At 44.8% G+C, this 21,588-nt stretch overlaps 1 protein-coding gene across 1 annotated transcript in view; it reads right to left on the bottom strand.

The window, feature by feature from the left end:
* Window positions 1-21,588, bottom strand: part of DCC (DCC netrin 1 receptor) — a 360,844-nt gene that overhangs the window by 94,856 nt on the left and 244,400 nt on the right. Inside the window, exons 10-12 of the mRNA XM_032206156.1 lie at window positions 18,826-18,974; window positions 18,209-18,347; window positions 12,650-12,699 (exon numbers count right to left, since the gene is read on the bottom strand). Of these exons, the coding sequence (XP_032062047.1) occupies window positions 12,650-12,699; window positions 18,209-18,347; window positions 18,826-18,974 (338 nt within the window). The remainder of the gene's footprint in view (window positions 1-12,649; window positions 12,700-18,208; window positions 18,348-18,825; window positions 18,975-21,588) is intronic.

Below are 21,588 nucleotides of genomic sequence, written 5' to 3' on the forward strand. Positions count from 1 at the left end.
AAATAAATAGGAAATGAGAAAACGCCGGGAGGGACAAGAAGGTGCTGCGGGCAAAGCGCACCAGGGGGAGGAAAGCACACCAACCCAGCAGGTTTTTGGTGTTTTTTAAACATTTTATAATTAAATATATATATAAAAATCATGTATAAATAGGTATATATGTATAAATATGTCTGTATAATTCGAAGGAAAAGCCATGTAAGGTTTTTTTCTAAAAAGACCCCGTGAAATGCTGCAAAGAGCACCGAAGGCTGCATTGCTCCGCGGGGGCAAGCGGTGCTCGGAGCAGCCAGGAAAAGTCTCCCCTTGTCCTGAAGGACTTCCAGGACTTTAGGAACACGACTTATTCATAAGCTTTTAACTAGTCTTAGGATTAGAGGCCGCTGCATTTGACCGAGCCAACTTAATTCTCTTGTGTCTGCAAGGAAATGCTCTCGGGGTGTCCACGGGATTGGCTTCCCGCAATTAATCCCGATTCTCGGCTAATTCTAAAATCTTATTAAGCCCAGAAAGGGCTTAATGCCTGACAGCATCCATCACAGCAAGGGTCTGAGGGACATCCCCAGCCTGGGCTGCAACCTGCAGCTCCCCTCTGCTGCCTGCAGCCTGCCTTTACTGCAGCAAACCCACCCCAAAAATAAATAGGAACAGAAGATGTTGGTGCTTCAGCACAATGATGTTTGGACTCTTTTTTCTTTTTTTTTTACAAGCATATTTAGGCTCTGCACTCGACTGCGGCACGTAGCAGCTCCGACGAGGTTTTTAAACAGCTGGAAACTTCAGAAAACTTCAGTAGGGATGCTGGATATAATGAACACTTAAGCGGAGCTGCAGAAAACCCGTGCTGAAAATAAACTCATGAATATGCAGGAGATCGACTAAAGTTTGTTGCGGGATATTGGGCGGAGCAGTTATGCTTAAATAGCAGGTAAAGAAGCAGAGAGCAAGCAAAAAGAGTGAGGTTTTTGGTTAAAAGCAACATGTTTGATGCTGGAGTCACTGGAGGAGCAACGACTCCTTGAGCAAAGGCAGCGAAACCTCTGAACCAAAGGATGCTGAAGCAGTGGGACCTGGGGGACCGAATTACCTGTGGGACTGGGGAAGACATCAGCCTTGGGCGAAAAGGCTCCAAAAATGTCAACGAGAAATTTCCACTGCTTCTTTTTAGTCCCAATCAGGAGACAGAGCTCCCCAGTTTACCTCCTGGGCTTTCCACGGCACCAGCAACTTGCAAACGCCGATGAAATGAATTTATACGTTCATTTACCTGTTTATTTTCACAGCACCCTCGTGGAAGGGATGACGTTATCCCCTTCTTCCACTCGAGTGGGAAAGATTAAGCCCTGCTACTTTGGGGTGCCCCCTTTCAGAGAGGAAACCTGGCAGTTTTAGGGGAGTTCATCAAAGGTCGGCTGCTAGACGGCACAATTAAATGGAAATAACTCATGAGCCCCTGGATGCATCCTGTGAATAATGATTTAGAGGATTAGAGTTATTTCTTGCACAAACCTGCCTCTTGGAATAAAAAGCAGGGGATGTATTTATGCATTTATTTATGCGTTCCCCCTCCAAAAAAGCCACAGGGCCAAAAATACCGGTGGCATCCAAAACTCAGGCAAGCCAACCCTGGCTGGCTGCTGAAAGAAAACGTGCAGAAGAGGTGTTTGGGGACACGGGGATGAAAAGGAAGCCTTGCACTCAGAGCCAGCTTAGGAGGCTCTCTATTACACCTGAAATGCTATCGGTAATTTCTCGCTCTGTTTATTTGCTCCCCCAAAATTGACTGTTGAAGTGGCGTGTGGCTGCGCAGGGAATCGTATCGGTGCCGTGGGACGGGAGCAGGCTGTGCTAAAGAGCTGCACGGCTCCTGGCGGCTGCAGGATGAGATGCTGAGGACAGGCAGCAGCGCTCGGGGACTGTCTGACATGCAAATAATAATAAAACGCCACTGTACAGACACCGCCGTGGACTGTCATTGCCTGGCGGCTGGTAGGGGATGAGAGGAGGCATGGAGCTGAGGAGCGAGCTTGGTCCTGCTTCACGGTCTGAATATTGTCATAAAAAATGTCATTCCCCTCTTCCAGCTCCTCGAAGATGAAGATTTATGAAAAAGGAGACCACTTCAGCAGCCCCAGGCTGCTTATCGATGGGTTGAGGACAGCGGAAAGTAAAAGGAATGATTTCCAAGTGGGAAGTTTCCATCATTAAATGAAGGACCGCTGAGCTCTCATGTGGGTGCAGGAGTTTCAAGGAGGCTCACGCTTCACCAAAACCACAACTTTATATCTGACAGCATCTGCGTGGAGGTTGAATGCCCTTGCATTTATGTACATCAACCTTACAGCTTTCATTAACCCGTCTTTGCACTCAAAACAGATGAAACCCCTGCTCCCGATGCTGCTCCTCATCCTGCTCACCCAGGATCTGCGATGCTCTGGGATCACGCTGCCCACCTCCCGATGCTGTAGCACAAATCCTGCGGCACAGACCCTCACACCCCATACCCAAAGCATCCTTACTTTGCTCTCAGCGAGTTCACACAGCGCTGGATGCTGCTCCTCACCTCCTCCAGCGTGTTTCTCCCACTTGGACTTGCCTGGGTTCTCCTTCTCTGCATTATTTTTGTCTTCAGCTCCAACAGCACTGCTACTCCCTTTTACAACCCTGCTGTTCTTTTCTTTTCCTTTATTTATTTATATATATATATTTTTTAATTGCAAGATGTTCCCCAGTCAAAACAATTCCAGGAGAGGCATTAGAGCACGGAGGACTAAATAACAAAGAAAACCACGGAAAGCCACGTGCGATGCAATCTGGCAGCGCTGCAAAATTAAAACAGAGCGAGGCAGAACTGGAGATGAGTGAATTATTTACAGCGAGCAATTTGTCTTCCTGTCTGCTCGTGGACAAGGAACTGGCTTGTTTCCTCCGGCTCATTCAAGAGATGGGAACAAAACGGTACTTTGGGATTCCCTGCTACAGGCTAAAAGGCTGATAGAAATTCAACCTACGGGTCACCTAGGATTACGTCTGCTTCTTATTGAACAAGTATGGAAGCATTTTGATGGTGAAAATTTGGATAATCTGGTTTCTGCCCAGCAATGCCCATGGTTTGGGGCTTTGGCACGGCGTACCCCGCGCAGCTGGCTCCCATCAGGGCACATTAAATAACAGAAATAACAGAAATAATATAAATATCGTTGTGCTCCTAGGCAGAATGAGCACTTTGAACCACCTTGTTCTCAGTGAATAGGAGGAATAGAGGAGAAACTTGGAAATTATCGCACTTGCTGGCTCCAACGTGTGATTCTGGAAGGCCCTGAAATCCGTAATTCGAGGCCAAATCGTACCGGCGATCAGAAAACTGACAAACATATTTTGAAGACGCTTAGGTAACTTCAAAATGAAATCGGGCTTCAGCAAGCTACGAATTTGGGGAACGGAAAGTAGGGCACTGCCACAGACGGCTGGAGCAAACCCACAGCATTAAAACCTCCGCTCCATAAACCAGCGGGGATTAAAGCACAGACCTGCCAGTTCTCAACCCAAAGCATCCCCTCTTTCTATTAAGTTTTGATATTTTTTTTTTTTACAAGCAGCTCTGCCACATTCAGATGTTTCCTCTGGTATTAAAAAACAATGCTGTGCTTATCAGGACTACCGCGACGCCAGCAATTTGCAAGGAACGTGTTTATAAATGCACCGACTGTTTACCCCAACACATCAAATTAAGGGGAAATATATTTAGGAACAGATTTGTGCTGCTTTGGCTGGTGTGATTATAAATTATTTTGTCAGCCTCGCTGCCTAATTGCTAAAGGATAAGGATCTCTTAAGGGAAAAAGCAAATATTAGAACAAGCGGAGAGCAGGCTTAGTGCCTGGAAAGCACATGAGTGTGAACCAGCCCCTCGATCTCTGGCTCACCCTCACCATCATCACAGTGTTTTTTGGAGAAATCTTCTCTTTCTGTTTCTTCTTTCCAGCCCGATGAGTCAACGTGGGGCTTTGCACAAAGAGAAACGGGAGGGAGCTTTTCAAGGCTGGGCTTTCACTGTGTAAATCTCCGATTTGGAAGAAAACCATCGTTCAGTCACTCATCCAAAGGAGACATTACAGGTCAGAAGTATTTTTTTTCCTGCTAGAAATACAAATCAGGCAACTTCCTTCTTTCAGTGTGCATTAAACACCCTTTGTCTTTTCACTTCGGTTGCAGCATTTGATGGCCAAATGCTTGGTCATGGCAGGTCGGCGCCCGCGGGGAAAATTACTGTTTAGCATCACCCTAAACCAAAGGTAAATACAGCTGTACACACCTCAATAAATAAAAAAATATTAAATAAATAATAAAAACCAATCTCCTTTGACTGAATCCATCGCTCTGTGCATGTCATATGCCACGGGCTGATTTTTCAACCTGCATTGACGTTAGGCACAACCGCACAGAGCATTGAGAGTACCTCTCCCCAGTCCTTTACCAGATTATACAGAAGTTAAAAAAAAAAAAAAAAAGTCAACTGAAATATTCATGATTCAGCAAAATCACTGATTTTTTTATTTTTTTTTTAATATCCTGCAACTTATTTTTTGCTCAAAATTTAGAAATGGAGTCTGTTCTTCTTGGTTTTTATTTAATATTAGTGCCTTCTTTATACCATGGTTCTTAAGCACGTCCAAACCATAGATGTAGAGTTAAATATAAAAAGATAAAACGCCATGTAAAGACATCATGCACTTTAGGTGAAGATGGGCTGCATGAAACCAACCTCATCCCGGAGCAGAGCTAAAAGCTTCAAAAGTTGCACGTGCAGAAGCGCAAAGCATTACCACAATAGTGCTGCAAATATTGCTCATATTAGAAGGGAGATGGGTGTTTTAAGCTGGGATCTTTCTTTCCAAAGCCAAGCAGAGTTTATGTTTTCCTGCACAGGGACAGGAGCCTACAAACATTTTGGCTCCTTCCCCATAGGTCCCATCGCGCCGGGGCATGGCAGCAGCCGGTATCGGCTCCCTGTGGCCACCCGCAACCTTGCCTTTCTCCTTCCCCAGCTCTTTATGGCTTCTCTCAGAGATACCCAGGAACACAGAGCTCTACTAATCAGTGTCATAGCTCGTTAATTTGGTTTATTGGTCTCTGGGTAAGCCTCGCATGCTGCACCGTTCGGCAGGCGCCGAGTCTTTATCATTAAGAGATAACTGCCCAGAGCTCCCGCTCGGCGTGTTGCCTGCTGCATTAAGTGGCTTAATAGTACCGCTAAATTTATCCTAAATGAAAAGGTGGCCGGAACATTCATCACCTCGAACAAGGTTTAATCAAATCCCATAACATAATGAACCTGCCCAGGTTTGACACCGTAACCTTTGAGGGTTTCTGTGCGCTCAGCGGCAAGGTATCAGACGGGGACGATGCTCTTCAGTTCTCACACTACTCAAGATAAATAGCTGGAAAAAGCTCTTGGAACTTGTGCCACGCAAGTATTTTGACGGCCACAATTACAGTGCTTCCCTGATAATGACACATCTTCCAGCTTCATTAGTTCAAGGGATATTTACGGAGAGAATGACCCCCAAACAGTTCTGGTCTCAGAAATGTGGATAATTAATATTAAGAGAAAGTATCGATCCACGAGCCATCAGAAACTTTTCTGCTCTTAAAGGTTAAGCTCAGAGCTTGTTTCTATCCTTCCCTAATAAGTAATACATTTAAAGGTTAAAGATCTCTTGCTTGACGGTCTTCTCCTTAAGTAGTATCTTTAAAGGTTACTAGCATTGTTTCTAGAGGACACTTCACTAAATAGTGGCGACAGTCACTTTGATTTTACCTTTGCTTCTTCTAAACCACTCAGTATCGATTCCGACACGAGATGCTCCTGGACATCATTCATATTTACTTTCCCAACTTAGATAAATTCTCTGAACGTTCATCATAGTTTCAGAAACAACGCTATTTTACCCTACGTTGCTCCATCTGGCAAGAGAAGAAAAAACAATTTTATCTTTCCTCCAATCTCACTTTCCAGTATACGCAGCTCATCTTTCCCTGCTGCCATAACATTTACATATATCTGAAGAGTTTCAGCCTCCACGGTGCTTTACAAACATTAGCTAATTACAGAAATTACCACGTTTTTCACACTTGGCAAATATCATGTTAAAATCCAGCTTAACCACCCTGCTGGCTCTTCAGCCTTGCTGTACAGAAACGTCACCAGGCAGTGCGATAGAGTTAGCAGAGGAAAGCTTCTCCTGATTTTTTTATACTCATCGATTCCGCCATCATCCCTGCTGGAAGGAGAGGTTTGGGGGATGGCAGTTTGTTTGACTGTCTGGCTTAGCTCTATCACCTCGATTTTCCCCCAAAACCACCACCAGAAGGACAGTTTCATTACACAGAAGTGCCTCAATTAGCAATTTTGTTCGTATTTTGGTAGCAGTGCTCTCAGCGAGTCGATACCCGGGAAGGATGCTCAGCATCCCAGCAGGACGGGGGACAGCAACGTCCCCTTGCCAGCACCTTGCGCACCCTGCTGCTTTCTTAGGTAGATTTAAGCTTAGTTGGTGAGAAAATGGATAATTACCATGCTCATTTGGGAGAAAAATGCCTCCCGTGCCAGCTAAATGTCTGACATATGATGATGAAAGGCTCTAAGCAGGATAGATGGCACCTACTTGAAACAGTCTGTCCAGCCTTAAAAGAAACATCCTTGCTTGCTATTGCTTCGTCATAAAGGGCCCAATCCATCCTCATCCTTCAGGGAGCCCGCGGTGCTGCACCAGTGTGATGTACAGCTCAGTAACAATTCCTGCGAAGCTTTGGATGCATTTATGGCACATTTTAATGTACGTTTAGCAGCAGAGCAATTTTAAGCAGCTGAGCTAAATGCAGCCTGACAGAATGGTTGATCTCCGGGGCTGTGCACCGCTTGTCTGCAGCGCAAAGCAGCCTTTAGACCCAGATGCTAAGGAAAGAAAAAAGTATATTTTTTTTTTCCAGTGGAAGCATCTGGCTCCGGCGTGTCATGGAGCATCCCAAGGCAAGTGTCTTCCAGTCTGCATCCTCCTCCGCAGCAGCAGAAAACTATTTGGGGATCAAAATCGGAGTGAGGAGGAGAGGAACGAGTAACATCTTACCCTAAAAATGATGAAAGCTTTGTGCCACGGATTGCTAAAGAGCTGATAGTTTGGTGATGACGTTAATTTGGAGACCCTTCAACATCATTTAAGATTCCATCTGAGCAGCAAACCTTTGTGTAGGTGATGGAAAAGTTCAGACACGAGGTTTGTTTTCTTTAGGTCCCAGGTTAACGTAAAGCATCCCATACAAGAGCGCCTATAGAGCAGGCAATCGGATGCCTAACTTCGATTGTCTAAGTCTTTTGCATAAAATTATTAAGAAAAGGGACAGAAAAATTGCATAAAAAAAATCAGTCTGATAGAAAAAGTACAGGTAGCCCAGAAGGATCCATCTATTAGGACATTTAGTGGCACTCAGCACCTTAGGCGCCGTTCTCCATTACAAAATGTTAACGAGTTTGAAGACGATTAAAAACGGAGCTCGCTGATGGGATGCTGACCGCATTGTGCCCTTGTCTGGGCTCCTCACAACATCAGGCTCAGCCACGAATCCAGCTCAGCCATCGGGGTCCAGCACCGCAGCCCCCTGGACATCCCTCCGCAACCCCACAGCCAGACTTCCTCTAAAATCAGGCAATTTTTGTCCCCATTTTTGTCCAACTTCAACACCACCCTGCAGCCCTGAGCGGTCCAAGTGGCCATGAATATGCAGCATCTCCAGAAGCCATGGTTGCGAGGTGCTTAAGCAGTGTGAAATTAAATGATTTGTTCGGGGCGGAGGTCCTGCTACCCGCCAGCCTACCCCTTTTGACAGCAAGAGACGCTCGCAGTAGCTGCAGAGAGTTCAAGGTGTTGCGTATTACAAAGATTTTGCTAGGAATAATTGACCACATGAGGCAAGAAGCAGGGAAAGAGTTTTGCTCGGTGAATGTTAAACAACACAATTATTCAGCGTAACGAGCTAAGGATAATAGGAAAGAGCTGCAAATGTGGTATTCAAGGGTACAACCCACGGCTAGCACTCGCTTAAGCCAAATTCTCCTTTGTTAAATTTGAAACAAAAGCCTCTCTTTTCCTACCGCAAGCCAGTGATGAAGACAATGAAGAATCTTCTTCCCCCAGTTTATTTATGGCACTTCCAAAAACCTCATAAACGTCAGAGATGTTGGGTAGCAAACATTACAGGGCATGACGACAATGAACTTTTTATTTATAAAGACAAAGATGCGCACCCACGAAACGATAGAAAAAAGAGATTTGTTAGCATTCTCCTAATCTTCACACCAGGTTTCCATACAAAGCCTCTTCTACAGGATAATTGACGGGAGTTTTATATAAAATAGTGACTTTCTGGGCACTTCTTGTGATGTCCTCACCTGCACTCTCCCTCCACCGCTGCTCCGTGGGCCCGCTTTGTCAACGAAATGAAACATGGCACAAAATAGCGACTTCAAGCAGTGCTTTGGGATCACACTTGTTCTCTTTAACAAGTGTTGTTTTTTTTTTTTTTACAGAAAGGTTTTCTTTTAGAAGACAAAAAGGTTGGCAATTTGTTTAGCTTGAAACTGCAAGTCTTGGACTTTTTTGTTTTCCAGCCGCCTGCTGTGGAAATGGTCCCCTTCTTTGACCTCTGCTGACGAAGGTTTGGTAATTGTCCCATTGTTTTTGAGCAATGTGCTCCGTGTTTTTTCTAGAAGGAGAAGCTGTAGGTGCAGGTATTTCTTTGACAAAACTCTATTAAGCGTTGGACGCGTCCTTCTCCTTAGCAAAGAAGGCTATTTTCAAATGAAATAAACTAGAAATGAGTCTCTTCTTAGGAACAAGCCACACGTTAGTAAAAAGAGAGGGCAAAAAAGGGCATTTTCAGCTTCCATGTTGAATCAGGTTCACGCCCAGAATTTAATGGCAACAGACATGTGCACACCTACGTGCGTATCCTTCCCATCACTGCTCTTTCTTTTGGCCAAACTGGACGCTACACATAATTAATTCATAGGAAAAGAAAATCGGGAATCATGTAGAAAGCTTTGAAAGAGGATTTCTTCCTGAAATAACTCTTGGTCGCTTGCTACCAAGAGGCCAGCAGTGGTTATTTCTAATAACCAGCCAGCGGTGATTACGAGCCCCCGTGCCTTTCGCCGGTTTCTCAGATCAAATTCTCCTCTTAATTGTCTCAGCCACGTCTGCGTTGCGATTTACAGTGAAATCTCTTTTAGGCAGGGAACTGTATTTCTGTCCCAGTCCTCACCGTTATCAATTCTGATCTGACTGAGGTCTCCAGTCCCAGAGCCCCATCAATATTAAGCAATAATCACGGTAATAGTAATTCACGTCGAGCATCTTCCATTTGCTTGGCCGTCTCCGTCATGTTATTAAATTAATAGATCTGCCAGCACCAAAGAAAAATAGCAGCGAGACAGAAATCTTATTAAACCGGAGATAAAAATTTAAACAATTCTGCAAACGACCAAAGCAAAGTCTTGGGTCTCTTCTGTGCACGGCTCAAACCCGGTTAGCAAACCATGACGGCTGGTTATTTGTTTTGATTGCATCAGTCCGTGCTTTTTAAGCGTTTAATTGAATTAATTCTCAGCAAGGGCTGCCAAGAGAAGAAAAACAAGAAGACGGGCAAGACAAAGACTGCAGAAGTGCAACAGGAGGCTGGGTTATCACAACCTTTTACAAAGGTGAGAAACTGCGTACTTCGCCTTGTTAGGAGTCACATTAAAAAAAAAAAAAAAGGGAAATAGCATTTCGGGGCACGATCTTTGAAGATGGTTCTGCTTGAAAGAAAACTTTTTATTCCTTGAGATTTAGTGAGCTTAGCTCATTTCTGCTATATTTGCTGTTTCTGGTTGCCTAGATGTAGATATTTCAACTCTATTCCCATCTTACAAGGATTTTATGTGGTATGTGGGTATGGGCACTTCCCTACATCGTCCCTACCTGCAGGATGCGGTCCAGGAGAGCGCAGAACAATTCCACATCACTTTTTCTTTCCAGTAAAGATCCACGATACACCCTTCAAACACCTTTTTACACAGCTGCCAGCCTGCGAGCTTTTAAAACTGATACTCTCCATCAACAGTGGGTGCTTTGGAAAGCCATAGATCTCCTGAGCAGAGGATGAATTTTGGAGCAGAGGCTCACAGTAGACTCTTTTACCCCACCTGTACAAAATAACTCTACCTGTAAGTGCAAATAACCCTATAATACATCCCAAGGTGGGAGCATCCGTGCCCCATCCCATGCAGCATCGTAACCCGTGTCTTATTTTCTATTTTTGTTCAAAGTGCTTCAAAATGGAAACGCTCAGCCTAAAAGGTCACTAACCATGATCAACTGCTCGGTGACATTTTACCTTGAGAGTAAGGAAGGAAAAAGTAAACACGAAGCTTTGGAACAAGATGCGCCAAGACGACAATGCCCTTTGGGCACTGCTTGTAAGACGAAAGTAACTGCAGCAGAGGGAATTTTGAAATAAATAAATAAAGATCCAGAAGGTTTGATGTCATGAAAGCAAGCAGGGAAGAAAAAGATCAGCCTGACAGGTACTCAGTGGTCCCGACGGATCGGAGATCCCATAAATGTTTCTTAAATTGCGGTTTATCCTAGTCAGTGAGCTTTGGGCTCCTGTTTTTGGGCAGCTGTGCAAATGGATGTGGTGAAGATAACGTCCTAGGGGACGTGCTGATAAGACACAGATGGGTGGGAATTGCACCTTTCTTTCACATGCTGAAATTTGAGCTTTGCAATGTCCTAACGAGCCAGTGAAAATCAATGAAATGAGCTCCAAAACAAGAGCTTCTGCAGTGCCGGTAAATGTGAGGAGTAAATAAAAAGGAGCAATCTCACCCATCTCTCCGAAAGCATTCAGAAGTAGCACTCATCAAGCACGAAGCGCAATTAACACCTATTATGTACAATATTATCTTACGAAAGAATATTAGCCCACTCCATCATGGAAATGGTACAGGTTTTTCTAAGAAGGGAATTACGGCATTGAAATGAAACAAATGAACGCTTCCGAAGAAAATTGAGATGTGCTCATCGGAATAAGCAAGACGACAACAGACCTACCTGCACGTGGTGCGTATAACCCCATCAGTAAGATATTTCTTCCCCACCCCTCCTTTCCCTCAGGACCAGCTCTGCTTCTCGTTATTCCCAGAGATTTTTCTGTTTAATCATGCCACAGTTACATCTATTACAGACGTTAATCTGCAATCAGGGAACAGCTTCTGCTGTTCTCTCCTCCGTTGAAGTGGCACTCCTGTTGCTGAAGCCTCTCTGAAAAAAAATCACTGCTTCTCTTTCGAACATTTTTGGGGTGTTTCAGGGCTTATTTTAATGAGATCTTGAAAGGAAATGAGGCTTTTCATTCCCATGTGCACGGGAATATGTGGTGTGTCCACCTGAGGAGCTCACCAATACATTTTTGATGCTTCTCCCCACTTCCCTTAAATGCCATGAAGTCTCACATTGTTGAATATGACATGGAGAAAGAAGGAGTTGGGTTGAGAATGACCCAGTTGGTGTCCCCACATAGGGAAAACCTACAGCACTGGTAAACTTGTTACAGGACAGGAGAATCCGTGCAGGACCTGCACAGCAGGAAAGCTCCGAGGTGCCATGGCTCTGCAGCAGGATCAAAATTCACTTTTTGAATCCTATTTATACATTAGACAAAGCTGTTTTATAAAATTATTCACATTGCTGGTCACACACAGCTCCATTTTGCATAGGAAAATACCACAGCACCTGATTGCCTTTTATCTTTTTCTCACATGAACCTCCAAGAGATCAGAATACATGGTTTTGTTCACGGTTTTGCTACGATTCACTGATTTTCAGTTAGTAATATACGAGTTTTTTCTTGCCTTTGTTTCTGTCTCCTCATGCCAATGCTGAAATATGGCACGGAAATGTTTTAAAAAAACAACACGGAGTTTTTCTTCTAATGAGATTTCACCCGAGACGCTTTTGTGCGAGTCAATGCACACAGGTAAGCATGCAAGAAAGCAAAAATAAATCCTCGCAGAACTCCTTAAGATCGCAAAAACGGTATTTTGATCCTTTCAGGTATGGCCACCCTGACCTTTTTTGCCCTTTACAGTGACACAGGACAAGTTGCAATGGCAATCCCAAGGAGGGATTGCCCAGGGGGAACAGAAAACCTTTTGGTAGACACACTTTTACTCAGAGAACCACATTCCTTAATCATGCTCAGTAACACAGCTCCAAGTACACCAGAATAACACCCAAAAAGCCACAGAGGAGCAAATTCCTCCTTGATTCTTAGCATTGACAGCACCCCAGGCTAATCTCATTCATCGACTACCACCCACCTCTGCTGGACTGATGCTGTAGTAGGGCTTTTTTTTCCTAATTAAGAAGTTTTGGAGCATAGGTGACATTTGGGCCTGTGGAAAGGAAAAGAGGAACGCCTCCCAAAATCAAATTCAGCCTCAGAGGAGGGATGAGATGCAGATGGTGGAGATGCAGAGCCTACCAAAAGCAGGGACACCTGCACGCAGGATCACCGGCCACGAGATGCTGAGCACGGGCAGACTTACCCTGGAGTTGACCACTTCCAAGGAGACGTTCTGGGGCATCGCACTGGGCACTGAAAGGGAAGAGAAACAGAGAAGTGGGACAAGGTGCCATCAATAGCCAAATCCCAACAAGCTACACCCAATATTTCTCCCGTCGGACAGAAAGGAGCGTGTTTTTTTCCATGTGGTTTATAATCTGCTCACAAGCATGCACATCATCCAGGTGGCACTTCAGAGGTCCCCTAGGGAGAGAAAAAACCAACTGCATCTGCTCATTCCTTCTCGTTTGTGATAGACCTATTAGCAAACCCTTTAAACAGCCATTCAGCGGGTTCCCTGCAGTGACACCGACTACTTGAATTCATTTCTTTGTTAGCATCTCGGTCGAAAAAGGGTAGGAGCAGGGCAGAATTTTTTCTGGTATTTATTCATCAAGGTAAGTGCATTTTGAGGACGTATCACACGCAGACTGACCGGACGCCCCTCTCACTGCTACCTTGCTTGTAGAAGGATGCTAGGAGGGAAAAAGGGCATTTTTTCTCCAGATATTACTTAAAAAGCAGCGTTTTCCATTAAGGCTGCAATGTGACAAAACAGCCATTCAGGTCATCCGCAACCAAGTACTTCCTGACAAATTTCTTCCTGTTTTCCACTCTGCATATATCTCTTTCCAATCTGCTCGTACAAGACCGGTTCAAATGTATATTCATTCCTCCAGCAGATGGCCAATATTAATTCAACTGCTGAGGAGCCAAGAGCTTTACAAATATGTTCTTAGTTGTGATGCATCAGCTCCCTGACACGCACCTCAAGCTTTATTTCCCTTCTAGAGAAATATTACCTGCCTAAGTTGGCCCTGAATTTGCAAAAAAAAAGAACTGAAAAAGGCCCATGGTAAATACCCAATTTAAGAAGAGTTGGCAGCCTGATGCATTAGGGCAAATGAGAGAAAATGATTTTTCAGTGTACAGTTATGAATACATCAAGCCAAAGCTGTGCTCTTTAAACCATTTTTATGTGACGTTAACAAGAGCACTCGGGCAAAATTATTGTTTCAGCTGCCCGTGTTTAAATTGGTTCAGCAAAGATCTACACCAATGATCTCAGACCTGAAGCATCTCAGAGATCGAATGAATTAATTTTGTTTATTTAAACGGCGTTAAGAAGTGTTTGGATTATTGTCGACAGCTACCTGAATGGGAGAAAGACTTCTGGTTGTAGGGAATAATTTAATAGGTAAAGACCTGCGAGCTGGAAGCCGTGTAGAAAGGGGACATAGTTTTCATCTTCAGTGAAAAATGGAGGAGAGTGGCACCTTTAGCACCAAGCAAAACGTGGACATGACTCATTTTGTAACTTGCTTTGGCCAAAACTTCTGGGACTGAGGAGAGAATGAATGGGTGAAAGCCAACGTATTAAACCGAGGGCACGATGGGGACCACCTTGAAGCATCCTCAGTGCACAGGATTGATCCTGCAGGAAGGATTTGAGTCAGCCAGAGCTAAGTCATTTGCCGGGGCTAATAACAAAATAATGGGAAATAAGAGGAAAAGCAACAACAGCTAACCAGGAGGGTCCTGCTGCCAGCAAAGTCCCGCTCTGATACTGTTGGATTTAGGAAGGCTCCGTGGAGCATAAAAATTAAAAAAAAAAAAAAATATGCATTTGAATCACAATAGCCTGAAAATTCATTGTCTGGGGGCAATGGTACAGCAAAGTGAGCAGCTGTGATGGCACAGCAAAGGGTGGCTGAGCCACCTTTCCTCTTCGTTGCTGACTTTTATGTTTTATGGCCGCTACGCATTATTCTCCTACCAGATAAACTTATCTTCATTTTTCCTTTTCCATTATTTGTTTGTCTTTATTTTTCTGATTATTTCTCTTTGGCGCACACTTGTCATATTACCCAATTTTGTTGCACTCGTACATAATTGATGCACGCTTTATCTTTCCTGCCAGATCTTTGATCAATAAGAGAAATAAATCCAGCCCTGACCCAGCATCGAACTCAATCCCTTCCACGGCAATGCTGGGCGTCTTCATTCCTTGTTCTCCACTCTGAGTTTTCTGCTTTACTAAATGGGAGACCCCGATTTAATGTCTGGGGTTGCACAACCATCAGCCAATTCCCCTGGCAAACCAAGCGCTGGAGAGATTACAAATACATCCTCTTCTTTTCCTTCTTGATCGAATAAAGCAATCGGATGCACCTGGTAAAACTTTTGTGGATGATTCCCAGCTTGATGATGCCGAGAAATTAGAGCAGAACTCATTTCATCGATACGAAATGAGCAGAGACGGATGCATCCAGGGATAAATTCAGCCCCTTCGTCTTGGCACGAAGCTGGGTGAGATGAGCCTCACTGCTGGTGATGGGAAGAACATTTATATGCAAGGCACTGAGTTTTGGTACTTCTAACTGGTAGAAATAATAATAATAAGAAGAAAAAGAATGGTTCAGTTGGAAGAGCCCTTCAAAGCTCATCAAGTCCATGGGTGGACTTGGTGAGCGGTCATTTTAGGGCCAGCCAAAATTGATGAGGGCATTGTCCGAATGCCTCCTGATCATGATGGGCTTGGGGCATCCATCCAGAACCCCTCCAGGAAGATGGGCTATAAATTTTGTTTAAACCAAGTACTCGGGAAGCATGAAAGAAGACCGGCTGCCAATTGCCGGAATTAAATGCATTTTGATAAATTCACGAGCACGATAGCTCGGAGCGTTTCTGAGATGGCACACGGCTCGGCCAAACCTTATCGGAGCTGTATTTTAAACAGAAAACTCAGCAGCACTGAAGATACAGTCTGCTCCTTGATCTGGTGAATCCTGTCTGGGGTCCATAGCTCCTGCAGCGGGGTTGCCACACTCAGTTCCTTTGACTGGGGTTTTTTTCTCAGATAATAGATTACATCCCAGAGCTTCAGAGGAAATGTCTGCGTACAGATGTGCAGGATCCAACGGCACGGGCTTTTTTTTTCTTGTGGTGAAGCTACAGACCGTATCATACGCTGTACAGCCAAGGACTGGGATGGAAAAAATAACTTGAGCAAGCACACTCGCTTTCCCAAGAGGAAAGAAGGCTTAAAAACGATTCTGGTCCTTTTACAAGATGAAAGGAAGCAGCCCAATCCCAAAGACTTCTCTACCAGAGAGTGGGGAGCAGAAACTAACCCTGTTTTAGAAAGTGATGTGGATATGGGGAACTGCAGGCTTTCTCCTCCCTTTATCGCTCACCAATAAACCAGGATGGATTAATGGCTTCTCCTCTCCTCTCTGTAGGTTGATAGCTGCACACAAGTTATTTCTTGCTGTTTTATGGGGCAGAAAAGGCCTTAACCCTGGGAAAGGTCTTTTTTTTTTTTTTTTTTTTTTGAACCATAAAAGAAGGAATTGCAGGAAGGTTTGGACTTGTGCTCTCCATTCCCTCGTCTCCTTCCGTACAATGAGATGCTGCGACTACCACAGTAAGAAGGATGAAAAGAAATCCTGGAGGCATTTTCTCTTCTTTTATACCTGCTCCAAACCCTTTTTTTTCCCCCTTTCTGCACATCCCCTCCTGAGAGGGGGGTTTGTTTTGTGGGAAAAGCTTTAAAACAAAACCAGAATTAACAGATTCTTGCTTAATTGCAATTACCCTGGGATACCCCAGGTTTCAAATGTCATTTGGATATCGAGAATGAGTTATTGGTAGAGAAAGAGCCCAGGAAGAGCCTCCTCTTTAGCAGTGATTTTTGTTCGCAGACAGGTGAAGCGTTTGAAACACTTGCGGAGGATAATTTCCAGCCTCATGAATAACAATCTTTTCCCTTTCTCACTTATGATGACATTTAAAACCAAAGTGGAGTACAGGGCCGCAGTTCTACACTTCACGGCGTGAATTAAATCTGCATACATTATGCAAAATATTCATTTTTCACTTGTTTTCCTTTTGTTTTTATAATTATAAGTGTGAAGTAATTTATTCTGCCAAGATCCAGCCCGTATTAACAGGGGAAACTGAATTAACCGGGGAGACAGAAGCAGCACTTCAAAAAATAGTGCAGAGGTGTCAAATATAAAATAACGGTGCCAAACGAGCTGGGGGCTCGTGGATGGATCCCACTGAAGACAGAGCCTGGAGTAAGGCAGATTAAAATAGCATTTGCTTGGGGTTTCCCCTACACCTTGTCACCTGCGTGGCCTGGGGACTGTGCTGCAGCCACCTCAAAGAAATGCAGGAGCTTCTCCAGAGCACGATATCCCTCTCATCTGCTGTTTTTCTCCAGGGTTTATACAGCTTCTGCTCCTGCTGCCCAGAAACTCGTATTGATTTTTTCAGCTGCTCAGCTGTGGAGAAGCGTTCAGAAGCAAAGGAGTTCGCCAGACAGAAAGAAAATCGCCACTCCTAACCTCAGACTAAATTTTTCAGCTGGTTTGGGTACGATAACCAGGGAGAGATACCGCATTCGTAATAAAATTAGGTAGAAAGTGGTAAATATAAACATTTTTCCACAAAGATGACCTTGAGTTAGTGATCCAACCCCAGGGCAAGCCAACTGGAACTCCCCTACCTTCCTTTAGCAGCACGGGGGAAAAATAAGTTGTCAGAATTGTTATCAGAACGAAAACCATTTATAAATTTCACCACAAAAGCTCGGTTGACACCTCTTGGATCATCTTTAAACAAAGCGTTGGCATGGAGAAAAATCCCTCTGGCTGTGGGGCTCAGTGGGGAACTGTTCCTGAAGCACCGGCACCCTCCCGTCTCTGCTCTCTCTTCTGCTTTCCGGGCTCTCTTCTCCCCTTCATTTATTCCTCCTTCCCCCAGCAAGTATCAGCTATTCTCTTTTAACCGTAAGGGCTGTATTTCCTCTTAAAACCAGAGAGAACTGCCTGGCAGCAAAAATATCTATTTGGAAAAGTCAGCCTGATGGAGATCCTTCTTGGGCTTTGCATGCACCCACCCCACTGAATTTTATTATTATTTTTTTTGTCCTTTTTAGGTTTTTACACCTTTGTGGCCAAAGTGACTTTGATATAAGTGACTTTGTAACTCCTGCTTTGGCTAGGTCCACGAATCAGACTCAGTGTCTTCACCAGGAGTAAGGTAGGTGTAAACTCTTGTGTTGGCCAACACAACTAAGTGCTTCCTAATGCAAAACCCAACTTGATGTACCTCCCCTGTGTGTCCTGGGAGCCTGGGGAGGATAGCAGGGAAGCTGCTGTGACCGAGCAGAGGGTGAAGCACAGGCACATCTGCTGCCCCACCACATAACATGCAAGGAAAAGGCAGGCAGTTGTGTCCTCCAATGCCATTGCAATGAAATAGCTACAGGAAATATCCACACCTATGCTCGAGTTAGAGAGAAAATAGAGCTGTGCAGCATCCTCATTATTAGATGTAGGTATAATGAAGTGAACCAATTATCCCTGGAGATGAGCATTAGCTCAGAGCACTGCAGGCAGGTTATGAATCTCTGGTTTCCGTCCGGCACGCTGAATAACCAAATTGCTTCATTACTGTTTCTTCCTCAACGTAGAGAAAAAAAGCATCACGACCTCAACCCAGCAACCCGTTGGGTCTTTCCTTCTCCACTTACCATCCGAAAGTGTGGTGACGGTGACATCCTCGGTGGAGACGCCGGGGCCGTAGCGGTTGTAGGCCAGGAAGCGCAGGGTGTACTCGGTGAACTTCTTCAGCCCCTCGAGCCGGTAGGAGAGCCCTTCCACCTCCACGTTCTGAGCACACACAGACAGCAAGAGGTCACCAGGAGCAACGCGAACAGGGGTGAGCAGTTTGGGGACCGATATGCTGCTCTTTGAGAAGCTAAACCCTTATTTAAGATGGAATAAAAGGCAAATTCTAGCAGAATAGGTTGTTACAGACATTCATCCGCAACAGGAATTTTTACTACGAGCAGCTGTCAGTCTGGTGAGAGGATGTGCCATTTCTAGGCTGGATTTGCATTATTTTACCCTCCTACAATAAACCTGGAAGAAGTTACACGAAGCAACTAAACCCACGTATTCTACAACGATCACACGTACAACCTGCTACCAACATCTTGATGGCTTAGCACAATGTAAAGGGGGAATTCTAATGGGTCTTTAAACAGGATTTAACATTTTGCTGCAATTTCAGAGCAAATAGAAGAGGGCTTTCACCAGCATGAAACAGTTTCTGCAGCCCAGGCTGGATTCCCCCCTTCCCACTCACCTGCTCCCTTCCCGTCGCTGTCTCCGTACAGAAGAGCCTGTAGCCTTGCACGGGGCCGTTGGCGTAGGCAGGGGGATCCCAGGACACGAGGATGGAGGTAGGTGAAGTGGACACAGCCCGCAGGTTTTCCACCGGCCCTGGCACTTGCACTGCACAGGAAGGAAAGGACCGAGTGAGATCTCCGCTCCCGTGCTGCTCTCAGCCCCCTTATGCAGCATGACCCTCAAAACTTAGACAGACAGAGATGAAAGGGAGGCCAAACCCACGGAAAATAACACCAGAACAAGGTGACAATGTTCATGCAGGTGAGGGAAGACACCCAGAGCAGCCCCACAGACAGGAGCCCACGGGTCTGGCCTGGCTGGGCACAAACACATAATGACAATATTTGACGAATAATGACAATATAAGTGTTGACACAAATAATGACAATCAAAGTGTTGAAATACCTGGTCCTTGAAACTGATATTTAATTCATTTAAGCTGGTAACTGTAGAAGTTTGCAATAGTTTTAGCTCTAAATAGAGATCATTTGAAATGCAAAGTGTGCCTTAACACCAGATTGTGGTGGGTGAAGAAACACAGAAGTCCTCAAATGCCAACCCCAAACAATCCCTTGCCATTGTTCAAGGAACAATAGCGGGTCACCTTTTGTTATGCAGACTGTCTCTTAAAGTGCTCCAATTTCTCTCTGCATGCAAATTATGGCACATTAACTACATCACACTCAGCTTGAATTAGTTCTTAAAACAAAAGAGCTGAAAATCTTAATAAACTCCTACAAGCACCAGCAGTCCTCCTCCTGAACATCAGCCACCGCGGGTCTCCGTTGGACCAAACCCAGTGGCGAAGGAAGGTTTTGAGGAGAGAATCCCTCCAGTTTATCTGTGCCTTCACCTTGAACTCCAGCAAAATCGGAAGAAAACCGAGCGATAATCATGGCCAAAATGCAAAGGTCGAGCAGGAGGTTACTGCTGAACACCTTCAGCACCAAATAGCATCTTTTTACTTTCAACAGAGCGCGTGCCGTAGCACAAAATAAACTCCCCGGCTATTGTGCGCACGGCACGGCACCCGCACGCCTTTGATCACATGCAATTCCAGCTTTAAATGTTAACATTTGAAATATTTTGTATTTTCTTCCCCCGGCTTTCCCTTTTCATTCCATCTCATGTTTCCGACAGGCGTTGTAACGTGCTTAAGGTCTCGATATTTGCAGCGCACACAAAGCATTTCGTAATCTTCCCTGATCCCTTCCGACAAGCAGTCATCTGGAGAAAATTGGCATTAGGTTTTCAATCTTTTCCTAAATTCTGATTTTGCTAAGTAGCAGAGAGGCTCTAGAACCACTTTACGTCCCATTAAAATGAGACATTAAATCGTATTTCTTCTGAAGTTGGTCTTTTACAACTAACAGCGTCCTTTCTCTGAAAAAAAAAAAAAAAGAAGAAAGCAAGGAGGGCTGGCAGAGGAACAGCATATTTTCTGTTACCATGAGTTCCACGTAAACACTTCAATATATTTCCAAAAGCACTGTTTCTCTGAGAATGCCCTCCTGCTCCCATAAAAGATGGGTTCAGTAGCTCAGACTTTTTCATAAACACGAGCAACAACAACTGCTTGGAACGATTTTGCTGCTGCTCTCCCGACTGCCAGTTTTGGGGTTATTTGGGGGAATTGCTCCCATTCAGGAGTCCATAAAAAAGCAAATAGTTCATGTGCACTTGGCAATACTTTGAGTGCCTCCGGAGAAGGGCCGTAACTCCATCCCTCCTCCCATCCTACAGAGCACAAGTGCTGCACATCCACGTCCCGGCCCGGCTGCTGAAACCCCACTCATGTGGGGTGAGCTGGAATCCTCTGGCAGGAGAAATGACACTCAGAGGCATACCTACAATGGCAAAGCTCAGTCAATGTGGCTCGTTTTTGGGGTCAGAAGAGCTGGGGGAGCTGAAGAGGACTTCAGAGCTCGGGGAGGGACACTAGCAGTCTTGGCCACTTGTAGGCTTTCAGACCTCTAGTGACCCTGCTTTGTTGTAGGGTCAGAAAGAGCTGGTATCCCTTTTACAGTCAACTGCTTCTTGAATCCAATTTCTGCTCTCAGGAGCCTTCGCTTCTCTTGCACAGTTTTCCTCTTTGCTGTCATTCGCTTAAAATTTTGATGATAATAGTTATTAAGATCCAGGAAAGATACCAGTGCCTAAAATAGGAATGTGGGCAGCTGCGTCAAAAATTGCTTGGCAACTGCCTAAACATGTTTAATATCCCTCTCAGACCTGAATTTTTGGGCTCATGCCCAGGTCCCACTGGAGACCGGAGAGAAGAGCAGCTGAACTCCTCAAGGAGCCCTCTGGCAGGTACAGGATCAAGTAGTAACCCCCAAGACCATTGGTTTGAGGTCTAGAAGATGATATTGAACTTCTTTTGGAGCTACTGGTGGGCTCCAGCCTTGAGCTCTAAGTATTGATGCAGAATTACGCACGGCAGCCTTGGGACGAGAAAGTAGAGCCCTAAACATCACCTTCAAGTCGAATCCCCCAAATACAAGCTGAAAGCTCACAGTCCTGCTTGTTTTATTTATTTTTTCCTCCCTCTTTCTCTCTCTGGTCCCAGAGATCTTGACCTTTGCTGCCACAGCCCGAGCCAACTTCTATTCTCTTCATTGGGATTTCACAAGTATCATTCCTTAGTGGAGTAAAACTCAAGTTGCAATGAACAATCCTTTTGTAAAAACTTCTTGGCTTGCTTTCCCTTGTTGCAGAT

The sequence above is a fragment of the Aythya fuligula genome, chromosome Z, assembly GCF_009819795.1.
Source record: "Aythya fuligula isolate bAytFul2 chromosome Z, bAytFul2.pri, whole genome shotgun sequence".
Classification (NCBI taxonomy): Eukaryota; Metazoa; Chordata; class Aves; order Anseriformes; family Anatidae; genus Aythya; species Aythya fuligula.